General features: G+C 36.2%; 5 protein-coding genes and 1 pseudogene across 6 annotated transcripts; 3 read left to right on the top strand and 3 right to left on the bottom strand.

Moving 5' to 3' along the window:
- The first annotated feature begins 2,577 nt into the window (after positions 1-2,577).
- On the top strand, positions 2,578-3,275 carry LOC110755705 (uncharacterized). Its single transcript, XM_021956937.2, has one exon. The coding sequence runs from the start codon at positions 2,718-2,720 to the stop codon at positions 3,141-3,143; it is 426 nt and encodes a 141-aa protein (XP_021812629.1). The 5' UTR covers positions 2,578-2,717; the 3' UTR covers positions 3,144-3,275.
- Positions 3,276-5,891: 2,616 nt separating this feature from the next.
- Positions 5,892-10,584, bottom strand: BOR1 (HCO3- transporter family). The gene is made up of 12 exons (XM_021957061.2): positions 10,051-10,584; positions 9,793-9,875; positions 9,221-9,413; positions 8,917-9,055; positions 8,445-8,610; positions 8,168-8,334; positions 7,867-8,040; positions 7,679-7,774; positions 7,420-7,557; positions 6,985-7,307; positions 6,619-6,886; positions 5,892-6,465 (listed from the first exon to the last, which is right to left on the bottom strand). The coding sequence occupies exons 1-12, from the start codon at positions 10,152-10,154 to the stop codon at positions 6,166-6,168; spliced, it is 2,151 nt and encodes a 716-aa protein (XP_021812753.1). The 5' UTR covers positions 10,155-10,584; the 3' UTR covers positions 5,892-6,165.
- A 5,818-nt stretch (positions 10,585-16,402) lies between these two features.
- Positions 16,403-17,829, bottom strand: LOC110755770 (GDSL esterase/lipase At1g09390-like; annotated as a pseudogene). Its single transcript, XR_015834633.1, has 2 exons — positions 17,117-17,829; positions 16,403-17,019 (listed from the first exon to the last, which is right to left on the bottom strand). The product of XR_015834633.1 is annotated as a GDSL esterase/lipase At1g09390-like (transcript).
- Positions 17,830-17,968: 139 nt separating this feature from the next.
- On the bottom strand, positions 17,969-20,661 carry LOC110755761 (dihydroorotate dehydrogenase). Its single transcript, XM_021957033.2, has 3 exons — positions 20,426-20,661; positions 20,045-20,119; positions 17,969-18,310 (listed from the first exon to the last, which is right to left on the bottom strand). Exons 1-3 carry the CDS (start codon positions 20,561-20,563, stop codon positions 18,140-18,142), a joined length of 384 nt encoding a protein of 127 aa, XP_021812725.1. The 5' UTR covers positions 20,564-20,661; the 3' UTR covers positions 17,969-18,139.
- Positions 20,662-20,765: 104 nt separating this feature from the next.
- Positions 20,766-25,295, top strand: GLB1 (nitrogen regulatory P-II-like protein). The gene is made up of 9 exons (XM_021957032.2): positions 20,766-21,037; positions 21,159-21,204; positions 21,426-21,453; positions 22,332-22,419; positions 22,587-22,654; positions 22,808-22,877; positions 23,512-23,547; positions 23,712-24,562; positions 25,156-25,295. Exons 1-8 carry the CDS (start codon positions 20,851-20,853, stop codon positions 23,777-23,779), a joined length of 591 nt encoding a protein of 196 aa, XP_021812724.1. The 5' UTR covers positions 20,766-20,850; the 3' UTR covers positions 23,780-24,562; positions 25,156-25,295.
- LOC110755731 (ADP-ribosylation factor 2) lies at positions 25,129-27,214 on the top strand. The gene is made up of 7 exons (XM_021956990.2): positions 25,129-25,293; positions 25,511-25,665; positions 25,786-25,856; positions 26,306-26,425; positions 26,544-26,662; positions 26,767-26,848; positions 26,939-27,214. Exons 2-7 carry the CDS (start codon positions 25,518-25,520, stop codon positions 26,942-26,944), a joined length of 546 nt encoding a protein of 181 aa, XP_021812682.1. The 5' UTR covers positions 25,129-25,293; positions 25,511-25,517; the 3' UTR covers positions 26,945-27,214.
- The last annotated feature ends 168 nt before the right edge of the window (positions 27,215-27,382 follow it).

Genomic DNA, 27,382 nt, shown 5'->3' with positions numbered 1-27,382 from the left:
TTTTATGAAACACAACTTCCCATTGTCATTTTTAATTCTAAAATAAATTTAAATATTCTAAATAAATAAAAAAGCCTCTCGCAGGCACGAAAGCGCATGCGAGAGAGGATAGTATAATATTAAGGATGTTTTTTAACTCCTTTCCTATAAGGTCATGTGAATCACGGTTTGACACATATACAAAAATAATTCATCAAAAATGCAAAAAGAAAAACTTATACACACATGTCATACTGCTATTAACATGAATATAAAAATTTCTACTTACATACATGATAAGAAGGGAAATATTTTTCTAATATTAAACAATCGAATTAGTTACCAATCTCAACTTTCATTTGTGCAGTGATTGATTTCTTATCACCCCACACCGACACTTTAGTTTTACTTTTAGTTCGTGAAGCACGAAATGACTTTTAGTTTTATTTTCTATGTATTAGTATGAGTTGGACCAAAGAATATGTATGACTATTGACATTGTTTGTTCTTTCCTGCTACCAAAAGTCGAATGGGCCCCTTGCCCTTGGGGTGGTCAAAATAAAATTATATGTTAAAAATGAAACGCAAGGCAGACGTCAGCCAACCTACGTCACATACAGCAGAAGCACCCACCACGGTCCACCCAACCCAACAACAACCCAACCCATAAAAAGAAAAGAAACAGTACTGCAAGAATAGAATACCGACGGTTATGATGACGTCATTGCTTCGGTCGTCATTGTATTCTCTATAATGGTGTTTTACCATTCTATCCATTGCTTGCCTCCATCCAAATTCCAAATGGGGGTTGTCGGCCAGTGTGGTAATTTCGTCTTTCGACTTTTAAAGTGTACACCCCACACGGTGTCAGTGACGATGATTTTTGGTGACATCAACAACATTATGTCATATTACCAAAAGCTGTGACTTTTTGAGAAACTTACATATATATATATATATATATATATATATATATATATAAACCAGTCTAAGAGGCAGGCAGGCAGGCAGGCAGGCAGAGACTAGCTAGTCATCAAAAGTTGAAAAAAACCAATTAATAATTAAGCATGGATGTTGAGAAGATTGATGATCACGTGGATACCAGCAGCTGTAAACATCCAGTAGATCATCAAGAAGAGGAAGAAGAAGAGAGCGAGGAGATGAAGATGGAGAAGTTTTATTTGTTGATTCGAAACTATCACGATGCTCTTAATCGTCTGCGATCAAGAAAGCTGCCATTTGCATGCAATGAGGATGAAGACGACGACAACAACGTCAGCATCAAGGCCAAAAAGAGAAGAAAGACAATGGGAGATGATGAGGGGGGAGAGTCATCTGCCGCCGGAGGAGGAGGAGGTTGGGTGCCATCTTTTGAGGTGGAGGATTTTGGCAAAGAGGTTAAGTTTGGAGGACATCCTTTACTCTTCCCTCCTCCTCCTCCTCCTCCTCCTCCTGCTGCTGCTGCTAACACTAGTAATTTAGAAACACAAGATGATGGTTTGGGGTCTTTGGACCTTAGACTTGCCCTCTAGCTTATAGCTACTTGTGTTGTGTTGTGTGCTTGCTTTGCGAATTGCATGTACATCGGAAATTAACAAGTCAAGTAACAATTTTTTCTTCTGTTCTGGGTTTTGGGTTAACTGGGTTCTCATGATTTTTGCTTTTTAATGAAATTCAATTATCACTTATTTCTTTCTCATATATTTTTTATGGAAGCAAAGCATCGCAACACGCAGAGCGCATGAGAATCTGATCGGATAAGAAAAGGACGGAGGTGGGAAGGAAGGAACCGCATGCAAGTAAGCATCTTAATTATTTCACAAATTTTGAGATGCGGGCATCAACGTCACCCCCAAAAGACACGTCCTTCCACGAAATTTACAAAATGATGGCCCATCCCATTTCCCCCTCTTTTGCTTTGGCCCATCCCATTTCCCCCTCTTTCGTTTTGTTTTTTGGCCATACTCCAGATCCGGACCCCTACCCCATCTTTAACTTTAACAAAACGTTACCAACTCTATGTGGAGAGCGACTTCTGCTTACTTATGAATGCGGGCTTGAAAATGCATCCATGGTTTGGATCTGAGACGACTCTGATCACAAATGCGTATGAAATTCACCATTATAGTCTAAAATATCAATAATATTGACGAAATGTCGATGATATTATTTTTTTTTCGAGTCATGATATTTCGCAATATATCCGTACACATATTGTATAAATATCAATAATATTGAAAAATATCGATGTTGATAATTTCACTCACACTTTAGCAATATTTTATCAAAATATCGCTATAATACTTTATTCAAGTTTTATCGATATCGATAATACCCCGATATTTCCATCAAAATTTCTGTGTTTTTGGACTATCGATATTTTAGATTTTGTTCACAATACATCAATAATTTAGGGTTTACACTCACTTCACGCGTGAGCGACTGAACTTAGCATCTTCCTTTTATTTTATTTTTATTTTTTCGGGAAAGGGGACTTGGCAAGGGTGGCATTTGGGTCCCGTGAAAGAAACGAATAATAATGATACAACCTTGACATCATCAACTTGACCTGACATATATGTATCACGGGGTCTCTGCCAAGAGAAAAACTCCAGAGGACACGAAGGAGCGTGGAAGCAACCCATAAATTGATTGACAGCAAATTTTAATAATTCTGTGTATCTGTCTGACTTAAACTACCCTTTCTTTGGGTTTGGCCCTCTCCAAACGAGTATCAAATGGAGACCCATGAGAGCAAGAAGAGGAAGATGATCATTAGCAATGACGTTGATGCTGCTGAAGCTGATGATGAAGAAGAGAAGATTGAGAAGTTCTTTGCTCTTATCAACAATATCCGGGAAGCTCGTCACCGATTGATGAATGGTTCGAATGTAATACTGAAAGGGGAAGAAATTAATGACAACAGATCAAACAAGAAGAAGAAGAAGAAAGAAGTGGAGGAAGAGGAAGAGAAGGTCATAGCTGACGTTTGGAAGCCATCATTTCAACCTGAAGATTTAATTGAAGAAGAGGCTCATCATGAGTTCAAAATCCCACATGTGATATCTGGGATTAGTACTACTAATAATGCTCAAAGCAGAGGCTGCTGTAACACAGAAATTTGTAAACAAGGTAATAATTTAGATCTCAGGCTGTCTCTGTAACTGCTCATTGGGTGTAACATATATATATATATATATATATATATATTGTCGAAGAAGCAGTTGATGCAGAAAAATAAGTTTGATTACGATTACAAATATGCTTTGCTCTAATTTGACACAGTATTTCTATGATGCTTGATTATCACAAAATTGTTGAGTTGCCAAATATTGACTCACTCCAAGAAACTAAATTGGCTCTAGTCAATAAATGTAGGTGCAAAAGATAAGATGTTGTTATGTATCAACGATGACAAGAGGAATTGGGTTTCTCTTACTTCACTTTTGAAACCCACCCACCCACCCATACCAATTGGGCCTATAAGATTACAAAAATGTCCATATCCATATACCACGTTGTGTACCACTTCTTTATTAAGTAGGCATATATACCACGTTGTGTACCACTTCTTTATTAAGTATGCCTAGCGTTGCTCTTTAGGTATTACTTTTTGGGTCGAAAGCGGTTTAGGTATTACTTGACACATTTAGCACTTGTTCTTGCAGTTTGATTTGCTCAACTTTCTATTCATCATAATGACGGTGAAGCCAATATGGTTGCTGGTATATATACAAAGAGTATATAATTATCTAAACTACTTTTATTGATAAACGAAAATTATGGATTTTTTATATAAAAGAATCCCAATATATATCAAGCGAATAGCCGATCGGCTATACTATTTATTAAAAAAATTATTTTAAAAGGATCTCAGTAAAGTCATTCGGCTATAATATATTTTTTTAAAACCCCGGTATAGCTAGCGGCTATACTCTTTATTTAAATTATTATTAAAAAAATAAAAATAAAAAAGAGGACCCACCTAGCGAACGGCTATACTATTTTTTATGAAAACCGTAGTATAGCCGCCCGGCAATACTCTTGAAATATAATATAAAGATTTTCAGTTCATCATCATGCTTTGTATTTCTCCAGAGTTTTTCCATTGAATGGAACTTAACTTCTTTTTCAATTTTTGGCCTCTACTTTTTCTTTGAGTTGAGAGTTAAGTTCCAAACTATTTCAAGGAACAGATTAGCTCGGTGATAATACCTATTAAGAAGATTATATAAATTAGAATATTTAAAGAGTATAGCCGGGCGGCTACACTTTTTAAATATAATAAATTCAAATATTTTGCAAGTAATGGCATGTATTCGAAGTTCAACTTAAAATCGTATACCTAATAATAATTATGAGAGAGGGTGGGTCGTGAAGGTTTCCCATTACTAAGAGAAAGACAAAGGCAAATTAATGAAACTTTCTTCCTATCACAAACTGAACATGGAATGGATTATGTGGTAGAGAGAAAGCGAGAGAGACAGATATATCAAGGGCGTGAATTGTGGTGTGAAATGAATTGAAGGTAGAGTTATCAGCCAAAAAGAAAACAAAAAACACGTAAGAAAGTTTATATTGGAAACTGCGTGTGGGAAACTGGAATTTTTGGTCAAGGGGCTGCCAAGTGAGTGAGTAATGTAAGGATTTGTACGTGGGTGATGTAGTGCTATTACAATATTTAAATAGTCTAGCCGCCCGGCTATACTGTTTAAATATAATAAATTCAAATATTTAAATACTATGTTAAATATAATAAATTCGAATATTTAAATAGTACATGTTGTTAGATTACATAGATAGAGGAGCAAGTAATAGCAATTAGAAAAAATGGTTGTAATATTCATCAAAGTCAAGTCAAGTAGAGACCTTAGCTCGTAATTTTTTTAGTGTAACGGTTATACCATCATATAGGTCTGATTTCTATTGCCCTCCTCACTCTAGAAATATTTGGTATCTTGTCATTCATATCGTCTGACTCTTTGGAAAACATGAATCAAATCTCCCATTGTCATATAAAAAGCAAAAACTTCAGAGATTCCCAAGTAGAAAGCAAAGCTTTACCGTAGTTTGGAGGGTTCCCAATGACTCTGTAGCGTAGAGTCACTATCAATCCCAACGTCGCTGACAACTCGCAGATATGCCTTAAAAAAATTTGAAACCCTAAAGTCTTACTGTTGTTTAGGCGTAAAAGAGCTTATGCCTTCTTTCTTTCTTTTTTTTAAAAAAAATTTTAATAGGAAAAAGAACTTCACAGAGATTTATATATTGGAAAGACTAAAATACCCTTTAAAATGGATGGAAAATTGGATGACGTTAAAGTCAAGTGACAAATCATGGATTATGAAAACTTTAGGTGACATTTCGCCTAAATTTTTTTTTAAGGTGACAAATTGAAACTAATGTATAAGTTCAGGTGACATTTCTACAAAAATCCCTAAATTGAAATATTTAAACTTTTGAATATTTATTCACTCCCACCCAAACCAATTGGGCCTATATTCACTACCAAACCCATCTCCCACTCTTGCGTTAAATTCCAGATACATCATGTGTTTCTATCTACCAAAAAAACAAAGACCATGCCACCGCATGATCTTTTTCTTATATGCCCTCAGTCCAATTCGTTTGCACAACTCAAAAAAGGAGTAAGCAAAAGAAAACCAAATGAGATCAACGTGAACCCCAACATTTAAATGGCGACGATGATTCGCTGAGAATATGCGATTTAGAAGCATTGTGTGATTCTTCCTAGCACTCCCTAGAGGCAAGAAGAATGCTGTAGCATATGTAGTTCAACTTCAAACAGAGCAGATTTGTATATTTTCAAATACACATACGTACGTATAGCAAGTGGAGGTTTGATCACACATGCATCACCCATTGTTCGTGTGCATGAGGCAAGTGAAAGAAACAGATAAATTATGGCATTTTCGATTGATGAGGGAGGACCGTACATGAGTCAGATCGAAGACATTCACTGGTATAATTAATGTTACAAGAAATAAATAAACACAATGCTAATGTGCTATGATTACCATTCCCACCTGAGATGTGGAAGCAAAAGGAAAACCTTTTTTTACAAAGAAGCCAAACTAAAGAAAACAACGCAAACCGGTGGAATGAAAATGGTGATCAAAGCCGTCTAAAACTTCTTAATTAAAAGTTTGGCGAAATACACAGGTATCATGATGTTGTGTTGTTACTAGGACTCTTGCCCAGAATTGAAGAAGATCCAGGTGTCCTTGGACTGTTTGGCCCTCTTCCACCGGAACGAGGACTTCGCTCTCCTCTTAGCTCGCTTACACGAGGACTGAAGGAGGAATGCGGGCTCTCGAGGATTTTAGGGGCATTTCCTGGTGTTGAAGTAGAGCTTGTGATCCTTGGACTGCTAACATGTCTAAACTCACCTCGGCTTCTGGTCATGACCTCATCTAATATCTCTGCATCCCCTGCATAGGATGCTCCAGCTCCCAGCTCTGCCTCCTGTTATTTTGAAGCACATTAAACACAAAATGAATGAGTTAACTTTCAACCATTAAAATTCATACCTAAGATTAAGAAATTTTCTCTTGTCAGACAATCTATCATGTTATGTTGCCCAGACGTGAATATGCAAAGAATGAAAGTGTCTTTTACCGTTGCAAGGTTAAATGGTAAAGCGGGAGCCTCTTCATACTCTGCTGCATCCAAGTCTTGAAGATGTGCTCCTTTGAAAAACTTGGGCAGAACGTATTGTCTTACAGGAACCAGGAGCATGATCATCAATGGAAACATAACCCCAGCAATTGGAACCCAAGTAAGCCCAAAACATACAAGCAAGTACAGAGTTTGGAAAACTGTAAACAGCGCGATTGACTTGAAAGGCACAGTTTCTACAAAAGTGGCATGATACTCCTCAAGGACTCTGCAGGATGATAAAAAGCAATTTATGTTAAGCATGAAGAGGAAGGAAAATTAAACATGTATGAAACAAGTGAAGAAAGATTTGATTTGAGGGTTTACTTGTATCTTCTACTTGGAGCAGTAAACAGCAATAAGATCCTTTCCCAAAATTGGTTACCAGGTAAGCTTTCAATGGCCATGAAGGCAAAGTAGCCCCAAAGGACTGAAGTTGGGATCTTTTTGAGGATGGGCATAGCTGCAACACATCCTACCACCAGTATAGCTTGAAGCAAGTTACTAAGACGCTGTTCTTTCACCTCAACCGGCAATAGATCATCAATCTCTTTCTCGACGTCAAACACTGTCTCGTCAACTGGCGCATCAATATAATTTCCCATACTTGAAGCTGCCTGAATGGTCGATTCTTTTAATTCATTCAGTCCCTGCACAAGTGGTTATACACAAATGTTTGATTTAGATCACAAGGATCACCTGGTTGATAATGTCTTCAAAACTTCTAAAAAGTTAAAAGCCAAACATATAATGCTGTTATACCCGAGCTGAGGCCTCTTGGTAAATCAAAGGCGTCTGCATTTGTCGATAGGCTTCTTGCATATTTCCATACAGCTGTCCCAAGCTAGCATTCTTTCTCATACTTTTGCGTGCTGTTGCTACAAGTCGATTACGAAGCAACTGCACAACCAAATTTCATTCTTATCAGCAAAAGCACAAGTCACCAGAGAAAGAACAAAAAAAGATCTACAAGGGAAAAATAAAAATAAAAATAAAGAAAAAAGGACGGTTATGTGATTACTTGATGTTTGAGAGTGGCCAAACTCTTTGTATGCATTGGTGACTGTGGGATGACTCCATTTGATGGAGGAATTCCGAGCAGACCACACATTAAAGTCTGCGAGAATTAAAAAAGCAAGAGAGTTATATACAATTACTTACTGAAAGGAAAAATTGAAAGTAAGGAAATAGCAATTTGGCTTTGCATACCAGAAACCCCAAAAGAAGCAAGTCATAATGGTAAGAAGATGGTTTTCTCAAATTGAACTCTTTCTGCTGAGATAGTTGGGATGCTACACTGTGATCAAAATAGTAAAGCACCGCGATCATTGTTGCTGGAATGAAAGCTCCAATGATATAGAGGACGGGAACATTGAGCATGTCCTGTGAGTTAATATCAAGTATAAACCAGTAAGACGATCAGCTTAATTTAAATTGTGAATTTACAGACATAAATGTACTTAATAGTGAGTAACCAAAACTAAAACAGAATTCAATCATGAAGACATACCTTAATGACAGTCCAATTATCATATGCACCAGGTGACCATGGGTTTGGGCTAAAAAGGCGCCTTGGGATTCCATGTGGAACGGTACTAGTTGGTATGTAAGATACACCAGTCCACACTAGAACCATAAGTGGAACACCATAGTCTGCTACAAAGCCTCTAAGCCAACCTGCAGCCCCAGAAAGAAGTTCACATTACATACACAAAATGAAACAAGATTCTATTAGTCACCATAATTACCAAGGGAGATGCAACCTTAATTTATTATATTTATCTTACCAGAGCCATAGCGCCATGACCTTGCTTTCCTACTTTTCAATGCAGTGAGAAGAAGGCCAAATGACAAGACCAAAGCAAACATCCCATTTGCAAACCTCCATGAAGGTACAAATTGTGGTAAACTAGTATCTTCTCTTTGCGGTAAGCGAAACTCATCCACAAGTCCCTACAAAATCATACCAGAAAAAATAGAGGTCACAATCAAATTGCTCAGTTCTATTTTCTATATTATTATTAATTTTTTAAGCCTAAACTCTTACCACTCATAACTGGAATTAAAATAAGAATTGGAGGTGGAAAAGAGTTAGGAGGGTAAAGTGGGGAGAACTGAAAAATATGATATCCACTAATTTCTTTACTATATCCCTGCCAACCAAACAATGGAGTGACACTCCTAATATTCTAAGTTTCATGTACCAAACTTTAAATAATTAGTGGGTAGAAGACATAATTAGTTTAAAATAATTCTTACTTTAATGGCTTGCTGCATGAAGAGCATAGCAATAAGTAAACCAAACAACTCTCCGGCTACTCGGGTGAACCTATTGATTATGGAACAAGCGCCCAATATAGCCAATAAGAACAGCAAGGCAGCTGTCCACACGCATACCCTACAAAATTAAACATTCATCAGAAAATGAGGCTCAGAGTCAAACAATTAATTAATTTCAAAAGACAATACACACACAAGGCAAATTTATCGAAAAAGACGATACCAAAGCAAAATTGAGTACGTAGTTTCTCTTAGAAGAGAAAAGTAATGATGGCTGGCTCACCATCCACTCCATGCTAGAAAGAGCTTTGGACCCAAGTCTGCTTGTTCTTTGGCAAAATTGAACATGAAGGTGTACATAATTACAGTAGGCTCGGCCACACCTAAAATCAGCAAGGGTTGACCTCCTATGACGGAGTGTATGATCCCACAAACTGCCGTAGAAACTAAGGTTTGCACTGCTGTCAAAACTCCATCTGCAGCATAGTAATTTAATTAATAGTTTTGCTGATTAACTAACTAGTTGAGTGTCATACAATAATTCAATTGAAAATTCACATGCCAGCCAATCCCTCTCATAAAAAAGTATATCTTGGTTATTTTATTTTACTATTTCTTTCTCTTTTGAATATCCCTTGGTTTCCTGCCTTTTCTTTTGCATAACCAAGAACAAGATGCTTAAATCCATAGGGGTGATTGAAAATGCTACTTTCAGGTCAAATCCAAATAAACTAGCTAGAAAGCTGTGACCTTTACAGACTTAATATAATAAACATTATATCTCTGTGCCTTTCAAGTTAAAAAGAATTGTGGGTTGCAGATCTAATATGAGAGTAATTCATGAGTTGCAATTACCAGTATTACGCTCCAGCTGCTCGCCAAATGAAATGACTGGGATTGCTGAAGCAAAAAATATGTAAGTGGTTGGAGCCAAAATCCTGCAAAAAACAATATCAACATTTTGTCACCAAGATATCAAGTTTGCAATTGATCAAAGTAAAAGGAACAAACTTCTTTCTTTTTTTGATATATGGTTACATTTATTGAATGAAAGAGCTAATTTTTTTTTTATAAAAAAAAGGGTAGATAATGAAATGGGTACATAGTATATACCTGAATCCTGCTTTGAAGCCACCAGTCCAATCTTGCTTGTAGCACATCAACCTTCCTCTGAGATCATTCTTGATTCCCTGTAAAGGCACAAATGTCTCTTCCATGCTTCCTTCTCTCAAGAACAACAGTTTGCTCTGCTATACCCTGCCCAGGCCCAAATGGGTGTTGCTAGTAGTTTGCAGTAAGCTGCTGGGTGCAAGAGATGGCCAAAATTTGAAGAAGTGGCAACCCAAGTAAGAAATAAACCACCTAAACTACATAATCTGGGAAATTCTACAAAATTGAAACAATGTAATGTAGAGATTCAGCACAAGAAAGAGCAAACTGAAGGGTTATTTGGACCAGAGCAAAACAAAGTCAGCAGCAGTGGTAATTTGGAAGGGAAATTGAGAGCATGCAGGCCAAGGGAAAGCTTAAATTTGAAGTGGGTTGTGGTTTGGTTTGGGAGGTGTACTGTAAATATATAAAGGGAGATTCAAAAGGGGGTTGGAAAATAAAAGGGGAGGAGCAGATTTGATGCAGACAGCATTGCGGGTCAGAAGGGAATAATGGAGTGAATCTCACTGTCATTGCCTTTGCCATTTTCCATTTTGCCATTTTGCCATTTTGCTAGGAGAGGAGAGAAGAGTGTTACAGTAAATCTCCCGCGTTAATTTTTTCCCGCTTCTGTGGTCCCTCGCTCTTCCATGGTCTTCATGTTTTTTATATTATTTATTTATTTTATGTCATGTGACACCTCAGCTCCTCCCCAACACTATCTTGGGCAGACCCACAAAAATAATGTCGTTCTTTGTTCCAAAAACAATGATAATAATAATAATAATATTTTACACGTTTTTAATTGTACACAAGTCTCTCTCATGAACTCACCAGTTTTAATAATAAATTGAAAAATGCAATGCGGTGTATTTTTCTTGGGCTTAAGAAACTTAAGATAAGAGTGTATTTCGATGGTGGCAATGTTTATTTTAAATGTAGGCATTTGTGAAAGATTGTTGTGATTTATAAAAATTGCAATAATTAAAATAGAAGACATACTACTACTGGCGCTTCAATTATATTAAACACTGTGGTGGTTCATGAATATACTTCCTTAGTACCAGGGGAGCTCATGACAGCCAACAAGCACTCGTTGACTTGTTTTCCTTCAATAAATAATGTTAATACCTGTCTCTAAAATAAATAATATGTTCATCATGATTTTTATTGTAGCAAAAATAACCAAATTTTATGTATTCATTACTACTCTCCCGCGCATATCATTGGCTTTTTTATACTCATATATATGAACCTACTGATTGTTGATGCAAAGAAGGAAAACCAAAAAGCCAATGCCCAGCATCAAAGCATACAATGGCTAAACGGGTAAAGAAGAAGACGATATTCAAAATACTAAGAAGATTGCATTATATATTGCCTCTTTAACAGAGATGATACCTAATTATATTGGTGAGTTATACAAAAACACATAGTTCATTTTCCACAAAAAGATTATGCTAAAGTGATCGTTGAATGGAATCTTTTCATATCTTTCTTCCTTTAATTTTGTAGTTTCACCCTTTCTTTCATGTTTAATGAAAATTTTGTTTCTTGTCACAGGCCTAAAATAGTCCAGAATCACTTTTAGTAGAACATCAAAAGTTTCTTATCATAAAAAGGGCTTTTAGATTATTTGGAGAAATACCGAGTGTGTTTTTTTTGGGCAGCACTTTCTTTTTTAACAAAATTTTTGATGTACTTGTAATAAAAAAAGTAATGCTATTTGGACACACAACATTGACACACTTAGTGACACCCGCTGATGTGTCAATGTATCATTTGCTCTTCTTTTCTTCTCGTTTTATGTTCAGCGAATGATACATTGACACATCAGCGGGTGTTAATTAAGTGTGTCAATATTATGTGTCTAAATAGCATTACTCCGTCGTTAAAGGACAGAGGGAAACAAACAAGGAGAATAGTGAACCCAGTCAAAGAGTGATGACGCAATTCCACATGCTCCATCTTATCAGTCGATGAAGTGACTAATATCATTAATAAAGTTACCACTATGAAGAAAGTCGCAAGAAAATGAGAGAACCACCCGTACGGAGTACATATTCAATTCATTAAAGTTGTATCCTTCTTGTAAGTTGTAACAACCCATTCTCAATAATTTAAAACATATATGAATCGATATATATATTTCCTCTTTATATATTGTTGAAAAACGTAAAACCATACGTCGGAGCTTAACAAAATATACAACATGTAATTAGAGGTTCCACTACTAATAATATCGAGTTTTTATATTATAAAACATCGCATTTATTGAACTTTGTAGGTGATTAAGTTACCGATAATGTCGATGTTGCTAATAATGAATTGTTGGTCTATTTATCTAAAATATAACATGTTATCAAAACGAACTGATTGACACCTGAGTTTTTAGGTCTTTACGGAGTACTAATAACCCACGTTGGTTTGTCTTCATTTCCACATTCATCAGTGTTATGTTATGGGTGCAATGTGGAACTTACTCAGGTGCAAATCTGGAAAAGGCCACTGACTCATCTGAGGGGGAGGGGGGGGGGGGGCAAGAAGGTACGTGTAATTTCCATGCTGGGAATAAAGCCAAGGGTTACGACGCAATATGTATGTATAAAGATTAAAAAGGGTGTAGAAGAGTGGACGCATTTGCTACCGATCGACTTTAGGGCTTTATCTTGTCATTGGCTCTCATTCATTGACAATTGAAGGCTCAATAATTTAATTGGAGCTTTTGAACTAATGTTGAAGCATTATTCACTTTAATAATATTCGAGGAGTAGACTTAATTTTGATATATATATATATTTAAATCGAATTTTAAAGCTTCTTGTTTGTCATGTACGACATACTTTGCTTGAGTTTCTGGTAACTCCCCATGCTCAAAAGAAATCCAATATAAATTAATATCTTGCTGGTGTTGCACAGTTAATCGGAAGTGGACTACCCAATCAATTTGTTTTTTTATGTCTTATAAAAAGAGCACCTCATCTGCCAATCAAAACCCTTTTCTGGTATAGGCAGGCAAGGCAGACTTTCCATTTTCCAGCAGTTTCCAAACCTAGATGCTAAGTCAGTGTCACCATTGAGAGAGGAGAGAGAGAGAGAGAGAGAGTTTATATGAATATGAATATGAATATTGATAGTGAAACATATTGTAGCCCATGTGCTATGAACAACTCATTTTAGCTATGAGCCACATCTCATTCCCTTTTATTTAGGTTTCCTTATATCAACATAACAATACAGCATGCCATGTCCTAATTCATCGCTGACGCTCTAAAATAAGCTTCCCTTTTTCACTTAATTAGGTATTCAAACATTCTTGTGAAGTTGTGATTAGGATTAACATGTAAGAGATGCTAATTTAATATACTTGATAGGGATAGGGATTTTATCATATATATAAATTTGTACCCACTATGGCATGTCACGATCACGGCGAGTCTAAGACATACGACACTAAAACTTTAATATAGTATATGGACAAAAAAAAAATCAGTCGTCGCATGCGTGTCTTGACTGTGTTGCTAACTGCTGCATTTTGTGCATGGAAGAGGAGAATTTCATTTGCATCAAATACAAACTCTGGATCTACTTATATTTTGAACAAAGGAGGACGTGCCTGTGTTACTACTAGTATTGCAAGGCATGCGATTGGCAAGTTCATGAGCTTCTTTTTTCTTCTTCTTTTATTTTGGTTGGAAAAAGTATTAAAAGTTAGCTTTTAATTATCTTCTAACATGCGGTTTAACGAATTGAAATGACAGTATTGGTCACTCTGAGGCTCATCTATTATATATATAAAAACTTTGCTTTCTATAAGAGTCAAAACGACTTTTCTATTTTAAAGGGAAAATATGGAGCAGGTTACATCATGCAAATGCATGCACATTAACTAATTTATATTTTTGGCAACAAAAAAAACTAATTTTTTATTTTATTTTTGTCCATATTGCAAGGAATATACTTTACTTGTGGCGCTCTCTCTCTCTCTCTCTCTCCGTGTATCTAAGATGAATCCGAAATACTCACATTAATCATTTCAGTCTATGATTAATTATTTTGTTTAATTCAAATCGTTTTAAATCTATGTTTTCTTTTTCTTTCGTGCTCTATTTCAATTTCAAATTATGTATTAAACTAGCTCTTTTTCATTGTATTTTGTTTTTCAATGTTAGATGATGTTCTAAATTCCACTATCTTCATCTCTCGTTAATATTTTTTTTATTAAAAAAAAAAACCTAACATATATGAATTGCGATAATCTATCTGATTACTAAATCTGTAGATTTGAAATTACTCTTTATTCCAAATCAGTTCTTAAAAACTGGCCAGAAGTTCTAATTCGATTGGCATGAAATAGTTGAAGATAGGAGAACTTTTTATGATAAAATACAATAAGATTAAAAGAAGCCCCAAAGGCAGGCTTAAAGCAGGATTGACGAGTATGACTTGTTGCCTTTTGATCTGAACATTACGTGCGTACCCTACCCACCTTATCATTTCAATAGCTGCTAAAGCATATTTTCATTTACAGGGACAAGTTATTCTATGAGACAAACCAGTAGAGAAGCTGTAGACCTACATATCAAGGGGGAACTGCCGCTATGTACTTATATAGTGTCTGAACCTTCAACCAAGATGATGATAAATAAATGAAGAATCACGTACGTATACGGTATACCAACCAATAATTCTATAGCTCAAGAATTTTTCGGCTGGCAATTTCGTGATATGAGGTTGTGGAAGAATCATCATCTCATCAATTGTATTGTCATTATCATTATCATTCCAACAAAAAGGACGGATGATATGAAAGAAGACCAGGAAGAGACTAAAGTGATCCTCCCATTAACATTTTATATCGTTACTTTAAAGTACAAGTATTGAATGAGGAGTTCAAAGGTAGGTACATACATACATATATATATATATCACCCACCACACCACACCACACCACACCACACCAACAACAAAAATTTTGGATTTTGCGTGATTCTCTCTGGATCAATTCAACATATTATTGTGTTTGGTCATTGGAGAAGATTTACTCATATTTGACACATAGTTGTTTTGTAGTTTTGTTTGCTCATCAATAATATACTATCGCTTAATTTTATTAAAAAAAACTCGGGTCTTATTTAACCTCCACAACCAGAAAATATATTGATTGGCTCAATTGATTGATTAATGCCAATTTTCTGTTTTGTTTTTTTCCCTCTTAAATGAGTTGGTATTGGTAAACATTTCTCACATGTTCATGACTAAAGACTTCCACAATGAAAAGACTGGCACAAAATATCTTTGTTTTTTTCTCTGGAGGTCTTCCCATTCATTTGAATCTTCAAATTATATGGATGGTTTCTACACTTTGAAGATCATTATCATGATTAAAGTAACCAAACCCAATTTGCTCACTATAATGCGCCTCTCAGAGATGTGAACAGAGTTGTTCGAGGCACACACCGAAACTCAAACTTTTGCACTTGCATTGTTGCATTCAAATGATTTTGTCTAGCACAAGACTTTAATAAAATCATTGAGGAATTGTGAGGCAAAGACAAAAACATGTGTCAATCAAGCCAGTTGCATCATTTTCAATCCTATATTACACCGTTCACACTACCAGAAAATCATTATAGAGACACAAATACACACCGACGCGTACGATTTCACATCAAGCCTACTCCTGATTGTATAAACACTTTTGTATTGGCATTACTTTATAGATGGCAAGTCTGTCGGAATGAAAAGGAACAACATCATGTGTGACCCAAGATTAAGACAAAGTAATATTTTGCTAATTCAATGGTAATGCGTTTCTCTTGCAAATTGAAAGCCAGGCTGCCCACAACTTTGCTTTTAATATACTCATTATTGTCGAGGCCCGTCGTATTATCGCCAGCCATGAATGAGTCTCAAACCTACCTTCCCCAGAATCTAGCCACCCCAAAATTTAAAGAGATTAAATTAACTAATAATAATATAAAAAAAGCCACTAAACAAAGATTGTAACACGGAACATCATGTTTACGTATTAGTAATGGGGTTCGAAATTATCCAATTACTAACACATGGGTATTATAATGATTCGGATGATTCCAATTCATGTGTTTACTTACACCCAAGGAATAAAAAATTATGAGTTTCATGCTTAAATCTATAATAAAAAAAACCCTCAAAACTAGACCATTCCCATGCATAACTGTTTGTAACATCAATTATGAAGAGAACGTACGAGTCTTGTGACAAAAATGAAAATTAGTAGAAAAAATTAGGAAACTATAACAGTAATTTTTTTGAAATTTAACTATTGAGATTAAAGTGGACTAAAACCTAACTACAAGTAGCAACCAAAAACAAAACGACAAAGGCAAACCTAACTATAAGGTTCAAGAGTACAAGTAAACCTTTCCCAGTTACACATGTTTCCATCAATGTAAGTGTTTGAAGTATAGGCTCAAGCTAGAGAAAGGTACATCTGTGAAACACATATTGTTTAGGCATTGCAAAAATAGTCCAACTTTATTGGAGGAGTGGAATAATTAGTAGACAGTATTTTCGAGGCAAAAATTTTGTTGGCGGCTTCTGTATAGTGAACTCCATCCCAGCTTATGAACTTTGATCCTCGGCTGCAAACGTTGGAACCCGGTTGGCCGCACGTAATATTGAAATTGGAATTGAACCATATTTAGCTGAATTGGCTATGAGGTCGTATTTGATGGCATATATATCCACGTACGCAATAATAGCCCTCCTCATTTGTGATCTCAGCTCTTCACACAGAGTATGAAATTGCTTGTTAAATGCTTTTGCAGCGTCATTGAGAAACTTGAGGCAGTCATGGTTATCAACATTTCCGGCAAGCTTTTGGGGTAAGCAACCCAGCGGTCCAGTATTGTGCACCCAAAAATATTTACCACCATGTTGGTGTAAACTCTATATTGATCAAATGTTAAGAAAGGATAAATTAAACACAAAGTTGAAAATAAAATGACATGCATGTTTATTGGAATGTGATCTGTGAGAGACTTACCAAAATAGCAGCTTTGATTTCAGCGATGAAGGATGGGATTCTTTGAATAACTTGTGCCTGTGGAAGATAAAAGAAAGACTCTGCCAAGTCAATTTGTCCAGTGTCGATTGTATATAGTGCACTTCTGAATCCCTTACACTCATTCATTGGCAAGTGAACAGGAATTCCTCTTTACATATGTTCAGTAAAGCAAACTTTGTCACACTACTAGAAAATGGACTTATAAGCCACAGATTACCTGATATAAAAGGAAAAAATTTGGGTGCTAAAGCTTTTTTCATATAAATATAGCAAAAATTTTGTTGGATGAAGTACGTTTTTACTGATATAAAAGGTTAAATAGTACAAGGTTATATATACTCCATTTATGAACTTGAGGAGTTGCAAGAGTCCAAAGTGCAGACCTAATACATTATACATACAAGGTTATATATATATATATATATAATAATTCTTCATTTCTTGGAAATGAGTTTCAAGAAATGAAGAACCTTATTATTATATGGTACTTATATAGTAGTTAATAAAACCTTAATTAGTACTTCAATGAGTTTCAAGAAATGAACCTTATTGTTATATGGTACTTCATGTAATAGAGTTGTAGAACTCGAAGAAATTATTTTTGTTTCATCAAACAAAGTAATTATTCTTTGAATTTGGCCTCTTTATGTAATTTGAGGGTTATATATTGCTTCGTTTCTTGAAGAGCTTGACTTTAGGGCTGTATGTATATATGATCGTAATGTTGGAAATTTGCAAAGGTGAGAGGTTGCTTGCTGCTATAGTAGGCTACTCTTTGAATCTATGCCAGTCTAAAAGCTTAAGCTAATAGGTGCAGAGATTCAAAAGGGATATTTAAATTTGGCTCTTTTTCTTGGGTAACTCTGAGATCTTTAGCACCCAAAATACAAAGCGGGGATGAAGCTTGCTGCCATAACATAACAATACAGCACTTGGGACTTGTTAATGTCTCCTATCCCCCCCACAATACAAAGCGGGGATGAAAGAAAACCAAATCAGAGCTTAAGCGGCTGATTCCAGCATACTACAACTGAATCGGCCATCTGACAGAGACAGCTTCTCTGCTTTTGTAACACCATCAAGAGGAAGGGGGATGAAACTTCGCGATGGACCGTAGAAATGAGGGAAGCTATTGGAACCATCAACAACTTCATATATTAATCCTTCGCCCAGCTGCGTCAATGCATATCAATTTAGAGCAAATTTATACTGAGATTACAAGGTATGAAGACAAAAGGAAAACAATGCCAGCAAAATGTGAGTGTGTGTGCGCTACATGTGGTTCTCTACCAGTCTAGGTTTCGCACTTTCTATTCTTAAAAGTCTTTGATGAATTTTGGGGAGCATTCTGTGCCGTGAGGCTAGCATAAAATGGATTTTAGGAATGTTGACGTAGAATTGGATTTTAGGCAAATTTTGAAGAAGACACAGTTAGCCATATGACAAGATTCCTATCTTTTAATCTGCAGCTAAGTGGTATAAGATTCCATAACTCCTTATTTCAAAAGTAGGTAAGAAGCATGAGACCACCTACAGTTGCAAGATTAGGTTCCATAAAAAATAAAGCATACATGAAATAAACTTTATTGTGCACTGAAACAATTACTTATTTCAATGAAAGTCTTCTGAATGTTGAGTAATTATCTACGCTTTGAACATAATAGGGTGATAATTGCTTGGAGGCAAATGGGATTAACTGGTTCCCATCATCTGTCAAATTTTGAAATCCTAGCTCCTAAGTGGTTTGACAACAATTATTTTTACAAAGCAATATATAGTTGTAGGCTATGTTGCACCGATACGGATACGGGTACGGCGATACGATACGATACGATACGCCGATACGGCAAATCTCCAAAAAGTAGGATACGGGTACGGCACTGATACGGCGATTAAAATAATATATATTAAAAAATATATATAAATAGAAAAATTGAAAATTGATATTTCATCCATAATAAGTTCAAAACATTAACAAAACACATATTATTACTATTATTATTCTCCTCATGCTCCCCATTATTATTACCAGCATTCCCATCACTAGAACTATTACCTACACTACTCATTTCCTGTAAATCAAATTATATACCCAAATCACTTCACAAACTAATTAAATTATATACACAAATCAACAACAATTCCAACCACACAAAACTTATTAAATAATATAGTAAATAAACAACCCACTGGCCGTAGCTTTCTAAAAAGAAAGGAGAACCAAATAAAGTCAACAACAATTCCAACCACACAACTTATTAAATTATATACCCAAGTTCCAAACCCATATAAGAACAACAGCAGATTATTCAAAGAAAGAAGAAGAAACCTTGAGCTGCGTATGAATCTGAGTAGCGAACGATAAAGCTGCTGCAACGGCGCTGGTTGCTACAGCTAGGTGCGACGAGGTGAGAACTTCTTCCCTTCCTTTTTCCTTCTTCCTCCTTCCTCCTTCCTCCTTCCTCCTTCTGTTTGGTTGGCTTGGCGTCTGTCTGAATGAAAGTCCAAGACCTAGCCTATCTCTTGACATAAGCAATCTGAAATTCTATGTTTTATTTTTACATTTTAACCCCAAATACTAAATAACTTTCAAAATCAACCCCAAAGTTTCCAAATACTTTCGTTTTTACCCCCAGACGTATCGGTGCCGTATCATGACCGTATCGTGACCGTATCGAGGACGTATCGGAAAGTCAACTTTTAAGAAAAGTCTACGATACGCCACGTGGCGTATCGGATACGTATCGGTGCCGTATCGGAGCCGTATCGTATCGGCGCCGTATCGGATACTCGCATACCCCCAAAAAGTGGCGTATCGGTGCAACATAGGTTGTAGGCATAGCCCATTTCTAACTACAGAAATTGAAGTTAAAAGTCATAATGGATGGATGCTCTCATCATATGTACCTTTTTGGTGTCAATTTGAAGCAAGTAAAGATCCACCTTAGTATTCAGGAAAAAATTCTGTAATGTCAACTGTACCTGAAATGTAAACCAAGCACCCAAAATTTCTCTCATTTAGACTAATTCTTGGACAAATAAGGTTCAATATGCTTAATCATAATAAGATTTTGTAACACAGGGAAAAAGAAAAGGATTACAATACACATAATCTTTCAGCGATGCAAAGAGTAAACATAATCTGATTGGGTACTGGGTGCATATAATTCTTGGCAGGAATTTTGAGAAAGTATGTTTGGGAGAAAAGAAAAAGAGCCCAATAGCGTTAATCCTGTACTTAACCTGAGAAAGTGAAGAATTGGGATATTAGAATTTGAGGAGAGAAACCTGATTGAGTTTGCTAAGATGAATGAACCCAGAAGTCTTGTCAAGCTCTCCACAGAAACTAGACCCAGAGCTCTGCAACTCTTCCCACTCCTTAGCTGTGCTGATTCTGTACACATATTCATCCTCACCTGCAGCCATTCATTCTTCCTAAACTGGAGACTGGAAGACGGTCTTGTCCAAGGGAAAGAAATGATGCAACAGACAAACAAATCAAATCACCATCTCCTTTCCCTTTGGCCCATCTTCCGCTTGGACCCAGTTGAGCTATATATATGGGCTTAGCTAGAGCCCATATGAAAGCAATTGCATGAAGAATCTACCACGCGTCGTTTTAAAGCTTAAAACTTTCCAAGTGACCACAACGACGTCAACTGACAACAACTGAGACGGAGAGGCTCACTGGCTCAGTAGTCTAGTCAGTAAACATGGCTGCAATAGCGAAACCAAGCCTGCTTAACCCCCTCCGTTCCCACCTCAATGAGCTTCCTCTTATAGATTCGAGCTCGATCCGCACCAAGCTCAGAGAATTTCGGTTCTCTCACTTCAATGTCACTCTAAAGCACGCAAGAAATGCGTCCGTTCTTCCTGTGATAAGAGCCCAGAGTTCTCATGGTTCGTTTTTCTACCAACTTTTCTGGCAAAATCATTCATGGGTTTTGAATGTCATTTCAGATTTTGTTTTGGGTGTCTTGGATTTTGAATTTTCATGGTCTCTATTGTTGGTTGCTCGTAGATTATGTACCAGACTCCAAATTTTACAAAGTGGAAGCGATTCTGAGGTGCAGAAACCACTCAATCTTCTTTTCTTCTATACATTATTGGTTCTTAGGTCCAGCTTGTCTCATTCATGCATGTTTTCGTTTGGATTGATTGTCTATAGCTCTGCATGTCTGTTGTGATCTTTTTTTCTTTTTCCTAATTGTATACAACGTTTCAGCTTATGGGTTTTGATTATGTCTAATTATTTCTTAATCTTTGTTCTGATTATGGGACGAAATAGGCCATGGCGTGTTTCGCAGGTTTCTTCGGTAAGAACCATTGACTTTAAGCACAGCTTACTGCTTTTTTAGTTTCCATTGCTTTTTTCATTAGGATTATGAAATCAGGAAAAATATGAATTTAGGTATCAAATTTTTTTTGACAAGATGATAGATATCTCTTTGGCTTTACCCCTGTGTAGTTATCTCAAGCACAATACCCACCGTGTCCTTCAAGGATTGGCTTTAATCCTTTACACAATCAAATTGATTTCCAGATGAACGTCTTAAAATTGAAGATGATTGGTAGGCAGTGTTGATGAAATTCTTTTGTGCCTGAGAAAGTCTAAAATATCGGCCCCAATATGGCAATATCACTCAGTCCTTACCAGGAACTTGCTGACCAAGTTTTCACCTCTTTTCTGTATACATTACCTTGTTGTTCATAGTCAAGGCAAAATAGCATTGGTCTTCTAATAAACTTATGCTATTCTCAGCATTTCTGCGCTGCTTCATCTTTCAATCCATTACAGCCATGAGGCATCCCTAGGATGCTGCCATGCCAGTGGGTTGTCTGTGGTGCAGTAAGTAATGCCATTTGGTGTACCAAAAGAAACGTAGAAGCAAGATGATCAAGAGAAATTGCAGAATTAAGATGTTTCCTGTGGATGATTTTTTTTTTTTTTTGGTTAGAATGTAGGGCTATAGTCTATAGTAGGATAAGAATGGTACCCTCTCGTCTTACCCATCCTTTTTGGATGCATGTTCTCAATTCTCTACTAATGCACAGTGATGGTTTTAGAAAGTGTATGATATACGTGTTTCTCTGGTTATCAATCTTTTCATCTGTAATATTTTTGAAGCTCCTTTAGAACATAGCATAATGACTAACCTTTTTCTTCTTTGCCATCTCCTCGGTGAAAACAAAGGCTCTGTTGAAAATTGGTATTCGTGGGGTTACAGTATCTGATGTTCGAGGCTTTGGTGCTCAAGGTGGTTCAACAGAGAGGCATGGTGGTATGTTCTTGCCTTGGCATAGATCTTTTTCCCTTCATTTTAATTAAATCTACCAGAGGTTTTGATAACTGTCGCTACCCATTCTGTTGCTTATTTATCCTCCTACTTTTTGTTTTGTATTATCATTTCATAATTGTCTTCATTTTTATTTTGCATTGCTTTGTAAGGCTCCGAATTTACCGAAGACAATTTTGTCGCTAAGGTTAAAATGGAGATTGTAGTGAGCAAAGACCAGGTATGAAGAGTATGAGTGATCATTTTAGTTGTACAATGAATTCTTCTTGAAAATGTGACATAATTTGCCATCTTGATCTCAGGGAAGAGGAAAAAAAATAAATGCTCATTGTTAAAAACCACTGATACAATCCTGCATGTCATTACTTCTTAGGTTGAAGCAGTAGTAGACAAGATCATTGAGGAGGCCAGGACTGGAGAAATTGGTGATGGCAAGATTTTTGGTAAGACTGAAAATGTCTTTATTTGTTGTGAATCGTCCATTTCGAAGCTACAAAGACACAGTAAGCAGCTAAGCAGGTCAAAGAGAATTTAAAAAAATGTAGTGTATTTGCAGCCTTGTCTTTTCTCCCTCAGTTAAGGCTTTGTTCTATTGTTCCTTGAAGAGGAATATCAAAATTCTAAGATATGTTGCTTTAACATGATCAGGGCATGGTTTATCATATTTATAATAATTGTTTTATTTTTAAAATGATGTACATCTGAAATATATAAATTACTTTGTTTTCAGACACTTGTTTTTTTTTTTTTACTATACAGTTTTCTTTGATGGATTTGCGTCTTTCTGTTTTGTTATCTATAGATGGTCTAAAAAAGAAACATGTCCCTCCAGCATTAGGGGCAATCAGATTCAATAAATTACATTTTATCATGTCTGTAATTTGAGATACTAGTCATCTAAAAGTTCAATGGTAAGTAGCAGTTTGGACAAGGCTGATCATCTGTCAAAAATCTTTGTACTGTATATTCTGCAATCACTCTGCTAGTTACATGACATATCATTTTTGGCCTCTCTATTGAATATCATGCAGATTCAAGTTTTTGTCAAATTCTAATGAGGTTTCCTATCTTGTGCAGTGGTACCAGTCTCAGATGTAATAAGAATTCGCACCGGTAACATTTTACTTGTCAACTGATCTAAGTTTATTTCACCCCAAAAAAAAAAAAAAAAAACTGATCTAAGTTTAAGATGATTTATGCTGATGTTTGTATGGCCATTGGAATTGATGATTGCTCTTTAAAATTTGCCTAAAGTTTCATGTTTATGTAATTTTCAGGGGAGCGTGGAGAGAGGGCGGAGAAGATGACAGGTGGGTGGTCTGACCTGTCATCTTCTGCTGCTTGAGCTGCATTATCCGTTTGGGTTCAACTGAGTGAGATACGCCACTTTATGAGCTCTACTCTAATCAACCCCCATCCTATCTCCCTTGTCCATTAGATCTTAAAAGTCTAGTGCTTTTATTTTGCTGGTGTTATGTGATGATATAAGACAAAAATAAGGTTTTTAAGAAGGTAACCGGTAGAAAATAATTTGGTAGTTATTTCCCCCATTATTTTTGAAATTAAAGTAGTCAGCTTTTGGGGAAACACGAATCTAGCAATGAAGAAGATTGTTGAACAAAAATAGGCATCGAAGTCTTGTCAACATTTTGCAATGCATCTCATTTGAGTCCCGGAAATTTCAAACGCTCTTTTTAACGTGGGAGCTTTTAAATTGTGCCTAGCTGGTAATTTCTAATCAGGTTACTTTTTTAACAGTTATAATCACATGAGTTGAGTAATTCCTCTATTTTTTTTTTCGAAGTTCGATAGATACACTGCTCTATATCTGTGGAAGCTTCTTTTACTTATTTACCCAACCGATGATGCAATGCGTTTCTGTTTTTTCTTTTCTTTTTTGGTCGAAATGATGCAACGCGTTTGTTGAAAGTCACATTTAATCTTAGCGGAAAGATAGCGAAGAAATCATAACGACGTTTCATCAGATAAATCCAACAATAACAAGAATATTTGTCAATAAAAGAAACATGATATATGGACCCTCCGTGATTAGCAATTGGAGCCAGTCTCCACACATCTGAACCAATTAAATCAGGAGCGAGAGAAACTGAAGAAATTCTATTCAAAGGTAATGTACAAAATTTGCCAAGTTTATATTTCATGAACATTTAATTTTACTAAAGCCCTAGTAGAAACTAAAATAGTTCAATCTAGATATAGAGACATGTCCAAGACGAGAATGACATAGAACTAGACAAGGTAAGATTCAAATGGAAGAAATGACAAGAATAGAAGACGCAATCATGCTGCTAAGGTTAGGTTTTTGGAAAATGATAGCCAAAGTCCTACCATGTAGACTAACGGAAATATGAAAGTGATAAGAATGGATCGTAAAAGTAGAAACTCGGTAAATTTCCGGCTAATCCGCAATGAAATTGCAAGGCAGAAAAATATAACCTATTTTCAAATTATTAATATCCTTGTTCCCGGTTCATATATCATGGAAGTTGTGAGCTAAACGTTGTTTGGAGGCTAACAACGAATCAAACCAACAATAACAAGTTAACAACCAACTGGTTAAAAAGCATTATGTATTGTTCTTAATAATTTTATTTTATTTATAAAATAAAAAAATAAAAAAGTATAAATGTGATTCGGTCGGTGAGGTGTATTCTTATTCAGTTTATTTTTTGTATCGCTCTATCTGATCTATAAATACAGATAGTGTGAATCGTAGCGTGCGTATCGCTGTGAAGGACAGCTCCTCTTCATCTTCTTCTTCGACACACACATACACACAGAGAAAGAGAAAGAGAAGCGTAGATCTATTTGTTGCTTCAAGCTCGCGCTCTTCCTCAGGTAACCTACTTTACCCTTCCTTCTTCCTCTTCTCAGATCTGCATCGTGAATTGCTTTTTGATATCCGATCTCGAATTTTCTGACTTTTTGACATCTGATCTCTTTGTTTTCCCTAAATCATTATGAAATTGACCAGATTTACACCTTCATTGTTGTTATAAGATCGTCTGTGATTGCTGATTGATAGATCATTTGGGTTGTATTTCAAAATTTGAAGGTGAAAAATGGGGCTGTCTTTCACTAAGCTCTTCAGTCGGCTCTTCGCCAAGAAAGAGATGCGTATTCTGATGGTGGGTCTCGATGCGGCTGGTAAGACCACCATTCTCTACAAGCTCAAGCTCGGAGAGATCGTCACCACCATTCCCACCATTGGTACGTACATACCCATCTCTACCTTAATCCACTCCATTGAATTCCGCTCGTGATCTATTTCTTTTTCACCTATTATTAATTATTAATTTGCTTTCAATTATGTTAATTCTATTTGGTTAGGATTCAATGTGGAGACTGTGGAATACAAGAACATCAGCTTTACTGTCTGGGATGTTGGGGGTCAGGACAAGGTATGGTCTTTGTTTTCTTTTTACTCTTTTTTTAATTTAAAAAAAAAAATCTTACATTCCTTTTGTAAATTTTGATTATTGCACCTGATTTAGTTGATTTTGTATAATCAAGGACAAACCTTGAAAGTGACATGGTTTATTCCTTTTGGGCAAGGTTTTGTTTGTGGACTGTCTTTTGCTTTTGGTTTGATGCCCTTGCTAGTAGCCTTGAGACAAACATGGGTCCTCCATAGTTTGCTGTATTTGAATGTGTAATGTATATACTTGGTGATGCCTGAGTAAAATACTTTTGCCCGTGGATTGTTTGATGCTGATTTGAATAGAGGCAGTGCCCAATATGCTTACAAGTCACATGTTGTATTGATACTTTTTCTTTATCCGTTGAATGTTATAAAGCTGCTGGATTTTCGTTTTATCTTGTTTGTGATTGCTTTTAATGTATTTTTCAGATCCGACCTTTGTGGAGGCATTACTTCCAAAACACACAAGGACTTATCTTTGTGGTTGATAGTAATGATCGTGACCGTGTCGTTGAAGCCAGGGATGAGCTGCACAGGATGTTGAATGAGGTATTAATAGTCTTTCGAACTTCTTATCTCAATGCTAAAGAGCGGGATGAAATCTTGTGCACCTCTGTTGCTATATAGGATCCTTTTTTTAATAGCTAAGTTTTTCATGTGTTGGCAGGATGAGTTGAGGGAGGCTGTCCTGCTTGTATTTGCAAATAAGCAAGATCTTCCAAATGCCATGAATGCTGCTGAAATTACTGATAAGCTTGGCCTTCACTCGCTCCGTCAACGCCACTGGTAAACCCGAATATATATTTTTTCTCTCTCTCATATACATATGCACATATGCACATACGCACCTCCCTCTATGGATAACTAACCTTGTAAATTATCCATTGCAGGTATATCCAGAGTACATGTGCCACCTCTGGTGAAGGACTGTACGAGGGACTTGACTGGCTCTCAAACAATATTGCAAACAAGGTGGACGCATACTCTCATACATTTTGAGAAACTCCATTGTTGCATTTGGTTTCCTTTTCCTGACTTTGGGTTCCTTGTGTTGAAATGCAGGCATAGATGGCTTGACTTGAATTTTGTGCGGTGACGACTGCTGTAATACGAAGCTGGACATTGATCCTTGGTGCTTTGCATTTGCTACCGTTTTAAGTACCTTATTTTACCGTGTTTGTGTTTTCTTTTGCAAACAGTGCCTTGTTTTACCTGTAGTCTAAGAATAATTCGTAAGTTGTCAATTTTTCTCACGGTATTAACTCAATAGCATTGTTTCCCCGATTGTTTTGTGTAATGAAATAGCTGCCATTTATTTTACTACCATTTCTTTGTTTATTCTTTACTTTGCTGGAGATTATGGAAGATGATTCTCCCCTCATTCTCTCACTCGTTCAAAATTCAAATCTCTTTGTTTTCAATTTACTCTCATCTCAGGATGCTCCTCATGAGGAACCAGTAGTAGGTAAACAGTTAATCATACTGCCTATACGATTGGAGAAAAAA

This window comes from Prunus avium, chromosome 3 (assembly GCF_965620075.1).
Source record: "Prunus avium chromosome 3, drPruAviu1.hap1.1, whole genome shotgun sequence".
In the NCBI taxonomy this organism is placed as follows: domain Eukaryota; kingdom Viridiplantae; phylum Streptophyta; class Magnoliopsida; order Rosales; family Rosaceae; genus Prunus; species Prunus avium.
This window is presented reverse-complemented; position numbering and strand designations above follow the sequence as displayed.